Source organism: Propithecus coquereli, unplaced genomic scaffold (assembly GCF_000956105.1).
Source record: "Propithecus coquereli isolate 6110/MARCELLA unplaced genomic scaffold, Pcoq_1.0 Scaffold362, whole genome shotgun sequence".
NCBI lineage: Eukaryota > Metazoa > Chordata > Mammalia > Primates > Indriidae > Propithecus > Propithecus coquereli.
The window spans coordinates 729,435-743,416 of record NW_012149308.1 but is presented as its reverse complement, the minus strand read 5'-3'; the positions used below and the strand labels follow the sequence as shown (position 1 = coordinate 743,416).

General features: G+C 39.9%; 1 protein-coding gene across 1 annotated transcript in view; it reads right to left on the bottom strand.

Annotated features, from left to right (window-relative positions):
- Nucleotides 1-7,795: 7,795 nt before the first annotated feature.
- CDKL5 (cyclin-dependent kinase-like 5) overlaps nt 7,796-13,982 on the bottom strand; it is a 64,862-nt gene continuing 58,675 nt past the window's right edge. The window contains exons 15-16 of the mRNA XM_012651675.1: nt 10,643-10,762; nt 7,796-8,182 (exon numbers count right to left, since the gene is read on the bottom strand). Coding sequence (XP_012507129.1) covers nt 7,796-8,182; nt 10,643-10,762 — 507 coding nt within the window. The remainder of the gene's footprint in view (nt 8,183-10,642; nt 10,763-13,982) is intronic.

Genomic DNA, 13,982 nt, shown 5'->3' with positions numbered 1-13,982 from the left:
CAGACTTTATGGTGAACATATTTGGCTTCAAATTCTAGCCTTGCCACTTCTAAACTGGGTGACCTTGGACAAGCTGACAAAGTATGTAAACCTGTTTCCTCACCTACAAAATGAGGATAATAATAGTACCTGCTTCATTGAGTTGTTGTGAAAAATAAATGTGATAATAAAAGCAAAACACTTGGCATTGTGCCCGGCCATAGTAAGTGCTGCAAACATAAAAAAATTGTAAGCCCCAGATACTTTGATTCAGTCTTGATAAAATACAGTTGAAATCACAGGCCACAAGTTTGCATGCCACTTAAGGAGACGCTCAGAACGAAGAACTGGTTGACACAGTACTTTTAAGAATGCAAAGCACTGAGTTTTAGCTCCTACTCTGTTTAGAAAGATAAAGAAAACTAGAGAATATTTTATACACGCTACCACAAATTTAAGTTCTTTTCCCGCAACTGAGCATTTATTTACTCAATTGGTCTTCTTATTCTAAATGACAAAAGTGAGGGCCTAAGACAGGGGTCGGTAAACTAAGGCCCGTTTTTGTAAATAAAGTTTTATCGGACCACAGCCATGCTGACTCATTTATATGTTATCTATGCCACTTTTGCAATACAACAGAGTTGAGTAGTGGTGACAAGGACCCTATGGCGCACAGAGCCCCCAGTATTTACCATCTTGCCCTTTACAGAAAAAGGTTTGCTGACCCCTGCTCTAGAAGAAACCCTTATTAAGCTGTCCACCTTTGCTTTCTCCACAGCACCGAGCACGAGGCTGGCATCTCTTCCCATGCTCCTCAAACCACCATGTGAGCATCCAGAAACGTGCCAAGGTGACAACACTCAAGTATAAAAGAAACCAAAGTTTTCAAAATGCTATAAGGGGAAAAAAGCTTTATAAATAGATAAACAAATTATCAACATCATTAAGTTACAGGATTTGTCTTGCTTTACATTAATTTCTGTCCCTTAAACTGATTACAACTTCAAAGGCCCATTATCCCTCATTTGAATTCCAACGTGTTCTTTCTTCCAAAGAAGAAACTAAAATGGAGCTGTTTGCTGTTCAAACGTGAAGGACCACAGTGCTCAAGATTGGGACGGCCTGGCAGTCACATTAGTCAGTGCAAAATCTGCATTTTATTAAAGACATTTGGGAAGATCCATTCAAAAATACATTGTGCTCAGTAAAAATTAACCATTTCATGCTGATAATGAAGGTTACCACGGAGTAGATATTTGTGTAATATTTACAGCAACAATAGAAATATTACAGAAGTTTAGAATGGAATACATGCCAGAAAAAACTTGATAAGATGTACCAACACATGATACAAAGAGTTATAGAAACACTTTACAAATGGTTCATAATTCACTTGTGAGGATTTAAGTATTCAACACTTTAAATTCAGTTTGGATTCAAAAATTAAAAAGATTAACAACCACATCACACCCTTGCCACAGTAAAAAGTATGGAATTACACTTTATATAATGGATTATAAAGTCTGTGCAATTAAGAATTTCCACTGATTCTTCATCTACCACATACTGGATGTAACATTATTCTGGCTTATCCCTATTTTTGTGTTTAAGAATGAACAGGGTCTCAATGTCACCCTGCCCTGTGTCTTCCCAGATACCACCTTCAAACTTACTAGAGATTGAAGAAGCTCTTAATAGTTGTCTAAGTATTTACAGAATAACTACCTGAATTCAAAATGGCACAAAGCAATTCTTGGAGATACAAATTTGGGGCAACAATTTTGTTTGGTTTAATTGCCTCTGCTAATTAATCCAAGTTTACGGTGAGAATTTACTTCTTTCAATCACCGCGTTACCCCTCTAGCCTGGCTCAATCAGTGACCAAAGAGTAACAAGGAGAGGGAAATAGAGTCATGACTAGAATTATATATTTCTAGTGAAAATGGGTTTTCTGCAAGCTTTGCTTTCCATTTTGGAAAAATCTAAAGCCATGGTGGAGAACTTACAAATTCTCCAGGAAGAAAAGCATCATGTTGGGATTTTTTTCTCCGTCAAACTCTACAGAGTTTGAACTGGAGTTTTTGACAACTCTGGAAATAAACACTTTAATCCCCCAACAGGGACAAAAGTCAAGGCATCTTCCTTTTCTATTCCTGGGTTTCTTCTGATTAGACCTGAAGCAGAGCACTAGGACAAGTTTGTCTATGCCTGAAATAAATCTTATCAGTCTTTTGGGAAAGTAAAATCCCCAACCAAAGGAAGTCCTGAGGAATTCTTAGCAGTCTGTCAAAACAGAGGGGATGGAGGAACAGATAAGGCCTCTTTCTCCCTGATACTCTGTGTTGGAAGAGTAGCGAACAAGGCAACTTCTAATCTGCATACAACATGGAGACCGATTTTCAGATTCCAAAGGAGGATCAAAATATGACCCAAGGATCAAATGGGGTTTAGAGAGCTTAACCTCATGGGAAATGAAGGGCCTTACAATTGAAACCAATTTCACTGTCAAAGTTTTGCTGGCCCTACACATCCAGCGTGCAGACTATTACAATTCTTTTCTGGCAAAACGAGATAAACCTCCCTTAAATTTGGGAGTAAACAGTCGATGAATGAAAATGCAAGGCAAGTCATGATCCTATTTAATAGCCTACAGTAAATACACAGAAAGGTGGGTCAGTGCCTGGAAAGGAGAAAGGTGGAGTCAGGACCAGGCCTGACGCTGCTGAATTTACACACCACTGTGGGAAATGAAGATTCACGTAGCAACTGGCTCGCACAAAAGCCTACCATCTTATACAGTACATTCAATTAAAAAAGAAAAAAAAAGAACCAAATGGGACAGGAGGCCCAGAGTTTCCTAGCCACCTTACTTCTCCCACACTGCGTACGAGCAGACAGATGAGGGACTTCATTTTCTTGCATGGTTTCTTACTCATGGTTTCAAAGAGAATTTTTTAATCACCTGAACGAGACCTTAAGATATTTTATATCTCAGCTGGTCAAGAAGCAAAAGGAAGAAATCATAACCACTTACGAGTTTGTTCTTTGTTTTTTTTTTTGTAAGCCGGCCTTTTAAGTCCGAGAGGACTTTCTTGTGAGATTCTGGCCTTGGGGATTAGCAGTAGGATACTTATAACATTTGTACTGTCTTTTCTGCAGCCCCTTTCAAAGAAACCAGAATTACTAGCTTTTAAACCATAAATAAGTTTTCTCTGCCTACACACTTGTTAGCGATGAACTGAAGGAGGCAAGGAAATATTTCACTATTTTCGGACTTGGTTCAGTGTATCATACCACACTCCCAGATCACAAAGGTATGAGTCTGTGGATCTTAGTACCCACATGGAGCTCAACAGCCCACCATAATGAAGGTGCTAACGAACTTCTAGATATAAAAGGGATGCTCCCCAGAAAACACGTTCTGACCAGGAGAGAATGTGCAGATTTACTGAGTTCCCAGCTGAGCTCTAGCAATGAAGCCTAATGAACTATTGCCTTTGCTGAAAGAGTTCAGTCACCACCGGGACCAAGGTGAACAGGAATGGACAGACCCTTCTACACACTTGAGAAGTAATCCTCTGGCCTTTGAAAAAAAGTTGTACACTTATGAGTCACTCTCAATACATGGCTAGAAGAAAATAAATGGCTTTTTTCCTTATTTACTCTACAAACTAGTTTAATAAGTGAGGATACTATGATATTAACTAAGAGGTGCTGGGAAGGGAAAATGGGATAGCATTTCCTAGTATAGTCCACTAATTTTCAGATTAGGAACATGCTAAACTGGCTAACTCTACAACCACAACATACTTTATAATACACGGCGTGACTAGAGACTGACCAGCGTAGCTTTGAGCTTAGAATTAAAGTACAACTGCATATGGTGAATCTTAAAGCATGTTTTAAAACAGATTTAACCAAAGCATACAGCACAAATACTTCTATAACAGCCACATCACAACCACCAATAAAGAGTTTTTTTGCTTCTAATCAGTCTGCCATATGCTAATATTTGTAAAGAGCTATTAAATGACTTGAATAAAAAACAAAGACATTTTCTTTCAGGAGACACAGCTAAAAGCCATGGATGCCTTTGAGCAGTTGGTAAAAATCATGCCAATCTGCCAGGCTGTTGCTTGCTTCTAAATATAAGCCTCATGGCTCTATGAAAGATTTTCTAAGGATGCTAACCTAGAATTTAAGTTCTCAAATACCTATAAAATAACTCCAGTCTCCTCCCAAAGTATGCACCTTTTAGCAGGCCCAAGACAATGGAAACGAACAATAGGATTCCAAGGATTCAAGAATAGTGGTAGAAGACTCTTTACGAGAATGTGATGTTGAAGAATTCATACCTGTAGTTCTGTAGCCTGGAAAGAACAAGGCCAGAGCCAAGCTCTGCAGACTGGTGGGCTTGGGATGGTATAGAGCAGGGTTTCTCAACTTCAGCAAAAGTGATGTTTGGGGCTGGATCATTCTTTGTTTGGGGGGCTGTCCTGTGCATTGTAGGATGTTTAGCAGCATCCCTGGCCTCTACCCACTAGATGCCAGTAGCACACCACCATCCCCCCGCTGTTGTGACAACCAGATGTCCCCAGACATTGCCAAATGTGCCCTATGGGACAGATTTGCCCTTAGTTTAGAACCACTGCTGTTGAGTCAGCTCACCTGAGCCTCTTAGCAGGGAGCACTCCCTTTTGGTCTTGGGCTCTGGAGAGAGGCTAAACTTCAGAGCAAGACCAAACAAGGTTCAGTTAAAGTTCATTTAGAACTTTAGAGCTAAAGTTCATTTAGAACTTTAGAGAAGAAAAGCGAGGATGGCAGAGAAGTAGAAAACCAGCAAAGCGGAGTTTCTTTTCAAAAGAGATCAGTAATATTTTCATAAAACAAAGTACTTTATAAACTTTCATTCAACCTTTTTATCGTTTAGGAAGTTAGGGAAGACAATAGAACATGGATGTTATAGATTCCCCTTCCTAAAGAAAATGACTTTAAATCAAGTCCTTCCTATCATGGATGGCAATTTTTGTGAGGTCAATAATTCTCCATCAGCCAAAGGGGAAAACGACAGTTAAAAGCTAAGAGAGGGCCCGTTAGATCTAAGAGAAAACTTTACCACCCCTCTGCGAGCAGGAAGAGAATTACATGCTAGAAATGCAGATTGTAGTTCACTTACAGCTTACTGAGGATCAGTGAAAAGTCAGAACAGACAAAAGCTGAGAAGAGGATAAAAGAGCTACCTTGAAACACCAGTTGAAAACATTGTAGATATTTGTAGATATCTTCTGGCTCAAATCTGGGAATGTACGAAAAGTACGTATTGACTCTTCATCAGTTAGGTTTACGTTGCTCTAGGTAGAAGGCAATTATTCTAGCCCTTCTTTGAAGAACCATCATGAATATAAATGTTCTGCAAATATCTGAGATCCCAGTGTTAGCAAGGATGGCAACATGGGAAACCAGCCCCTAGGTGACAACGAGCCTCAACTGCCACACAGCATGGCAATGGGACTGCGCAGTTCCTAAGCATACAGCACAGTGAGAAGTCTTTCCAGAGGAAAAAAACGTAGTTTCTGGTTTGCAAGGGGGAATACAAGGTATATATCTAGTATGAAAAAGAAGAGTTAAATATACACCCTTTTAGTCGTTAGTATCTAGGCAAAAACTGCTGAGGGTCTACCTCACTTGTATTACCAAGCAGCTGCCTGGGAAAAGCCAGAATTCAGAGCTACCCAAACAGTACTGAACTGGTGAAAGAAACAAGATAGAGAACTAAAGAGCATGCAAAACTATTGATTTGAATCAAATTGTTTCAATAATAGTACCCAGTTGAGTTTCGTTTTAGTGCCTATTACACTTATTAAAATTAAATAAAAAGCACCTTAAAATGACCTCTATATATAATCAATACACATTGTTATAGTATTTATATAAAAATGCAATATGTGCACAATTTAAGCTTCAAAGAAACTAGGATCTTTTCCTTTATAATCCTCATGATTATCAGAGCTATGATTCTCAAAATCTTGGGGGAGGGTTAACAGTAACTCAGCACATTTCAATTATAGCTGACTTGATTCAGGGGCTGACACTCTCAGAATTCTGGAACAAGTAAGAAACACTGAGAAGTTACCTCTTTGAGGGGTGGGAGGGACCTTTAAAAGTATTATTGCTAAGAGACTACTTCCAAAAACCTACTACTACTGATAGATGATGGTGCTGAGGTGCTTTCTGTCAAGGATGGCCCAAAGACACGGGGGTATAATACTTGTTGGCCAAAGGCCTTGATGGTACTTGGGAGTAACTTGGGAATTGAAAGAGATCAAATGAGGGAAAGATAGGTCCCGTTCTGATGGGTGGGTGTGTGTGTGCATATATATATATATACAGGTGTGCATGATAACCTTGTTATAAATGGACAGTCTCAGGAAGAAAAAAATGGATAGAGCAGTTTTCTTTATATCTGGAATTGTTCCAGGAGCCTTTAAAATATAGTATTGGAAAGAGCAGTAAAATAAAAAGCATTTAGAAATAAAAATGCCACACATGTATCTCACACCCCACCAGCCAAGTGTCTCTAGGACAGTGGACAGTGTTCAGGAGCATAGAGCTGGTTTGCAAGATCTGCAGACAGGTGCCTCTTACAACCTCGCAAGGAATGTTCACTGGCAAATCTTTGGTCTACGCTCTACACTAATGCTAAGTGGAAGAGCACATTCTCTCTACAAAGACCCATGAGTAATGCCTCAATCTATTCTCCCCTCATGTGCAAGTAACGTCCCTGGACACAAACAGGAGCCAAGTGTGTGAGGATGGAAACAAGGCCTGCTGGAATGCTCACTGGCCTACCCAACTTTCTTCCCCTGCAGATTTGGAAAGAGATGCTGCATTTCGTCTGCTACCAAGGATCATGTCTAGAGGCTACTGCTGGGGCCTAAAAGTTGAGCAAGGTTCATCCTGTTACAGTCACATGTAGCCACAAATCAACTCCCTTTATTAGAAGTATAATACTCACTTCATATCACAAATGTATAAAAATATGGCAGATAGTGTCATAACGATACTTTCTTTAAATGAATATATTTATAAAACAGACAGATATTTACCATATATATATATTTATATATAGAATAAAATACTCCTGATGCAATATATAAATGTTACTGTTTAGTTTTTATAGAAACTACTGTAGCTGTCCCACTGCTTCACAATGTTCCAAACAGCTCAAAATAACTTTACATTATAACATAAAAGGTATGATTGTAACAGTACAATATTAATTATAAATAAATGTTACAAATCCTATCAAATATGGAAGTTTAGAAAACAATTTAAGACATACAGTTTATCTGCTAACCCTTCAAAGGGATACTCTTGGATTACAATAAACCCCACATTTAGTCTAGGCAGAAAAAAATATGTGGTAAGGGCATCGGTCAACATGGATTTTTCTATCCCTTGCAGTGCCAGGACACGTCCCGGTTTTCCTAAGTTCAACAGAGATTGCACTAAAGCTGGAGTGTAAGGGGGAGAAACTGGCAAGAATTCCATCCTTCTCAATGGCACGCTCTGTCCATTCTCACACAAGACCTGTGGGGAGTGGCGATCCCTAAGGAACCCCTGTGGCTCTAAGATCCCTGACTAGCATTTGTGGCTGTGAGGAGCCCAAAGGCCCCACACATACAATATTGCACACGCCTTCATAAAGCTGAAAATACTGGCTTCCCACCCTGGCCCAGCCCATTCCCCAGCCCAGCCCAGCCCACCCTGCCCCTCCCCACTGGCTTGCCCATCCCCCCTCCCCCACCAGCACAAATTACAAGGCTGTCTCTTTTAAATCGTTCAGATTTGGCATTCGTGAGCGATTTGTTCTGTTATAGGGGTGCCCGTTTGGCCCACTCTTGGCACCCAGCTGTTCAGAGTAGGAAGGCCCCTCTGTGGCACTCCTGGTCACAGAGGACACGTGCCAACCAGGATCCATCTGACCTGGCAGCTGGAGGGCTGGCCTGCCCTTTGGGGTGGGCTCCTGCCGGATGTTGCTGCTCCCGCCAGAGGCCTGGCTCAGGGGGTGAATCCGAATTTCTGAGAAGGAATTTTTGGCTTGTTGAGCTGTTAAGGGCTGGAAGCGGGGATCTGAGGAAGCCGGGTGATTTGAGGCTGAAGACAGATGTAACAGCTTGCGCAGTGATTTTAACGGCTGGCTCTGAAAGAAAGGATGAGAATGCATGCGGGATTTCATTTAGAGTAGACCATAAAGCCGGGGGGAAATGGAGCTCGGATCTGAGATGACTAGAAGTAGCCAGGGAGGGCAAGCATGTGGGAGGAGGGGCTTGTCCAGCCACATCTGTTCTTTGGGTTTTCTTCAAACAAGATTGTAGCTATTGTTCTTTAATGTAAAAGCCTAGAAATCTAGATTAGACATCTAGAGCTGGTATGGCAGTTGATCAAAGGCCCAAGCTCCTTCTATCTGGCTGCATCCTATCTTCACCAGGGGATCTCATGCTTTAATCCGCAGGAAAGAGAAAGAAAAAACAAAAGAAGGGATGTGCCTTTCCCTTTTGAGAAGACTTCCCAAAGGTTCCACATAATGCTTCCACTTATATTTCATTGGCTAGAACATAGGCACAGAACCGTGTCTAGCTGCAAGAGAAGCTTAATAAAGTGTGATTTTTAAGTTAGGCAGCAATGTACTTAGCCAGAAATTGAACAGCCCTTTTTGTTCTTATCTTCCTGATTTTCCCTTTCTCCTGATACTGTAAAATTCAAATGTTCCCTTGCTACACTTTTACTTTTTTATTTTTTTGAGGGGGGGAGGGTTAAGGTTTGGGCATTAAACGCAAAGCACAGAGAAACACGCAACACCCCTGCAAAATCTAAAAGACAATTCATTCCCAGTGGTCCTTCAATATTCAATGGGCTCACAGCAGCTGTGTCTGTCTGTCCGCTGTGTGGCTGCTGGCCAAAGGCCCCATGGGGTGCTGCACTGTGCAGGGAGACTGGCTTCAAGGTAGAAGGCAGGGGCCGGGAAGCAGTCTGCCCCTTACTGTCTATCCTCAGGCAACTCCTGAGCCTCAGGTTCCTCCATGGTGAAAGGTGGCTCACTCTCCTCTTCCTCTACCTCTACCTCAAAAGAGGCAGAAAAAGCACTTAAAAATATACAGCCAATCACTACTGCTGGACTCTGCTACTCGGCTTACAACCCTAGCCCTGGGGCACCTCTGGGACCAATCCTCAGAGTACCTTTACTTTCAGTGTCATGGTATAAGGCACATGCATTTAAGGGCTCAGCAAAGTTTGAATAAAATGCTGAATATCTCAAGGAACACTATAAGATTTGAAGGAACAGGGTGTTGAAAGCCAACGTAAATGGCTTCAGAATTGACTCAAGTAGATACTGCTCCTGGGGAAGTATTCTCCATTGCCATTCCAAAGTCTTTCCAAGAAAGCTTTGTGGTCCCTAGAGGAGATAGCATAGTACACTACACACTGTAAATGCTCAAAAGTGGGGTTTTTTTTTTTGTTGGTGTTTTATTAAATTGGCATGATAACATGAGACTCTGATGATGCTTATAGCCCTGACCACATGTAACTATTAAGCAATTACAATAATCTGGATTCAGACAGAGACGTAAAGTTACTTAAAAAGAGCTTCTTGGCAAAAGAAATGATTTCATTAAGAAGGTTCTATAGCCCTATTTTCTTTTTTTTTTAAAATTGGCAATAGAGCATCGGGCCCTCAATTATGTCCTTAGTTTGGATACATATTCAGTAAACTTGGATATTTGATTCTCTGCCCCCTCTACCCCCTACCCATGTTATGTTACAAGCAGAAAATGTTGTTGGGCAAATAGAATGGTAATTCGAGGAACTCTTGTCAGTAGCTCTAAGTAACAGCTTACAGTTAAAGAATAAAAAGAAAACCTATAAAATGTAGTCCCCCCCAACAAATCATAGAAATCTATGGTCACTTATAGGCCCAAGTAACCCTTCAGCCTCAAAAGCTCATGAGGGCTGTCAGAAATTATAATACAGAGGAATAGTACATTTATAAAATGTTGAATATGGTCAAAAACCAAGGTAGATTATGTTACTATGGTCATTATGGGATACTGAAAAGATACAATATTAAGACATTTCCAATCAAAATAGTTCTTTAAAGGAGATAAACCTCAGTTACCTGAAAAATTTACTGATTCGGTTTATGCTTATTTTCCCATTATGGCAGGTAAACATGACTACACAATACTGTCTAATATGTAGTTCCTAATGCAACTGATTGCCCGTTTCCTGGCAAAAATAATATGGATTTCAGAAGTTGAAATATTCTTTCAAGGAAGTTTATTATACCTGTCTTTCAAGGCCCAATTTGTATGCTGCCACCTTCAATGAAAACTTAACCTTCCCATCACCTCCAGTCACCCTGCCCAACATTTTATGGCATGCCTCACTTCTTACCATAAATTATGGTTCAAATCTTTACAAATCTTCTCTCTCTCCTGTGCTATAGAGTATTTGTGGGCTGGGACTATGCCTTTTTCATCTCCCCGCCCTCCGTGCCACCCTCTACCCGCTTGGTAAGTGAAGGCTAATGTCCTCCCCTCCCCTCGGGGCAGGCACTGCTGAGTCGGAGGGAGAGTCCGGGAGTAGTGCAGGCTCTACTCACTTGGGTCTGTAGATCTGAGATCTTCTCAGGGCGCCACTCCTTTGGTCTGCTGCTCGGAGTGCTAGCAGAGTGAATGGCTTTCTGCAATGTCAGAAGATCAGGGCCCTCAGAATTGGGCACCTAGAGCAAAATATTGACAAGGAAGATTCTGTGAGCGTACCAATAAGCCTAATAAAGATACACACCCATACCCAAGAAGAGAAATAAAACAAAAAGCAAATCAAACCAAACCAAAACTCAACCAAAACAAAGAACCCAATAAAAAAGAAACCAAATCTTTCCCAATGTTCACAATGCAAGTGATGCTAGTTAAATTCTTCTGCCTTCTTAATAATTTTCCCTGCATTAGGAAAAATTGGCAGATGTCATGCAGCTTTGTTAAAACCTCAACCCTTAAAGCATTCCCATGCTGTTAGTTTTAGTCGCTGTAAGAGAGAGCAGTTAAATTGGGCTGTACCAGGAATTGCTGTCGTATCCTCATTCCATATTGCAGTTAGGTTATGAACCAGTTCAATAAAATAAAAATGTTTTTCCTGCTGGAAAAATGATCCAAACACTGTATTTGGTAGTGCCAAAGAAGTCTAGTAGGCTTTCAAGGGTAGCAAAGTGGGAAAGTATGGTTTGGATCATATTCCCAAACCATTGCCCAGCAAATCTGGGTCTAGTGTTATGCACTAGGAAAATGCTGGAAATTTGTGCCACAAATTCCAGATCAATGCAACTGGTCTATTCACCAATTTTGGTGAACACAGGAGAGTAATGTCAAATGCCAAGCAAAAGCCTTGGCTTTGAACTAAGTGACCAGCAAAAGCTAGAGCCAGGCAAGGAAAGAGCAAGTCACCAACTAACAGAAGCTGTTTTTTCATGGAGCCTGCTAGCTCATTCAATTTGGTCAATTCAACTTGGCTTCAAAAAAAACAAACTGCCAACCAAGTGTTAACAAACTCTGCGAGCCAAATGCAAAGACATTTGTTAATTGTGAATGTTAATTGAATTCTTTACAGGAAATACAGGATTTTATGAATGTTGTCTGCCAACAATTGGCTAATCAGGCAATACAAACCAGCCTTTCACTAGTTTGTTTAATAGACTTTATGCTTCAACTTCCTTCACTGATTCAGAAAATTCAGAATGCCAAAGAATTTATATCCCAGTGAATTTATGGAACTGGCTCAGGTACTTAACTAGCATTAAGAGAATATGACCCCATGAAAATAAGACATGCTGTTGTCATCAGTAAAACAAGTTTTACTGGAGTAGTTTTCAGGGCTACCATACGTAAAAATGGGTACCATGGGTGGAGTGACTACAGGAAGCTTTTTCAAAGAAGAACTATGCTTTAAATGATTCTTTGAATTAAAAAGAGGAAAGAGGGATTTCTTGATGCTTGGATTCTCCCCGTTGGTGGAATCTGTCTGCAATATAAGATACAAATAAACTAATTGCAAAAAAAAAAAAAAAAAGGGTGCTTTTATTGAAACTACCAGCCCTTGGAAGCTCTCAAATTGCTAAATATTAACAGTCACTAAAAGAATCTCCGTGCTGTGCATCTATAGAGGTTCTGTGTCATTTCTCACCTGGAAATGAAGATGTCAATAATGTAAATTCGAGACAAGCACAAACTTCTTCTAAGTATGTAATATGTGGTCACGATCGATACCTCTAGTAGGAACATCTAGGGAGCTACAGACATCTACTTAGATTAAACTTACAAACATTGAAGAATTTACTTATATCAGAAATGTGATTATTATAAAGAATTGTGTTTAAAGAGGTATTGATAAACTTCAACCTTTTTCTAATTGCTAGAGGACTTCAGCAACTAAAAAAATCTACCATGTAGTTTGCTTATTGGTTAAAAAAAAAAAAAGATATTGTAAACCCTTTTGAATTTGGTCAACTCTTGAGCCAGAAAACACCACTAGAAAGAGGAATATCACTGTGGCGGGATACTAATGTTGAATAAGAAGCCTTGTTCTACATTATTAGAAAAATTTACCCAATGGAAAATACCTGGCGCAATTCAGAATACTGGTCTTCAAAGGGAAGAAACAGAAATTTCAATCTTTAAATTGAAGCATAACCTCAAGTTGAGATACTAACTAACTAGAATAAAATTACCAAGCTGGCAAAGTCACCATATGCTCTGAGGGCTTATGTAACTCTCTGGATATGTAACTGAAGCCAGATTTCCCAAAGCAGCTTCCAGATTTGCTTGAGTCAAAGCAGGCACCTTTACGATACAGAATTATTTTTTGGCACCACTTTTCCCTGTTCTGAATATCTCAATCCTCAGAGAACTGGAATGTACATGAAGGTATTCAGATCATCTTTTAAGGGTCTGTGTATGAAGAAGACATTTGAGTAACATTCCATGAATTTTCCTGTTCCAATGACAGGAACCCCAGGGAAGAGCTTTACTTGCATTGCTAAAGAGGCCAGAAGAGCTCCCAGAGGCTCTCCACAGAGGTGGGCCCATGGACTGAGCCTGGGCTTGGTATTTAGGAGAACCCAGTTCTAGTTCTCCCAACTGATTGTGTGATTTTGGGCAGGTCACAGCTTGCTTGGGCTCAGTTCCTATATCAGTTCCTATAAAAAAGTTAAACTAGATTTAGGATCCAACTCAGCTTTAAAATGTCACATTTCTCTATGTGCACTGGGCATCAGATTTTAATTTTTTTGGAATCTTATGCAAAGGCCACAATGCTTTAAATCTTTCAAAGTTTGTTTTACTTAGTTTCTTTTTGCTGAGTTCTAGAATGCAAAAAGCAATTAACTTTAATTATGCTTAAATGCTCATTCAAAAAAAGGCAGAGTTAACCCAATGCCAGGTTTAAGAGCCTGAGGTCTGGCAGGCTGTACCGAGCATTCTTTGGAAATCTAAAGCTAGATTCCAAAGCCCTTAAATTTTTTTCTTTTGAATAAAAAATACAGAGGTACAAACAACTTTTGGTTTGGAAAGCTTAAGGCATTATGACCTGTGCAAAGATATTTAGCAGTTATGTTATATATCAAGACTGAAACTTATGAAAACCTAAAAAAGTAAGTTTAAGTGGAGCGGATGTTAGAGAATAGTAATTTTCCTATTTACCCTAATCCATACTATTTAAATATCTAAAATTTAAACTAAATCCTAAATAATAAAGTCAGTCAGCATGTACATACTCTACTCATGCCATGGTGAGCCAGGGACTTTCGGTTTAATGTTGGTCTAAGGCAGACAGACATCAAAATCTAAATCTATATACAAAAACACCTTTAATCCCTCAATCTTTCCTATTTCCTACCACTTAATCATCCCACAATGGCTGCAGACCTGTGGTTAAGGACAAAAATCAGA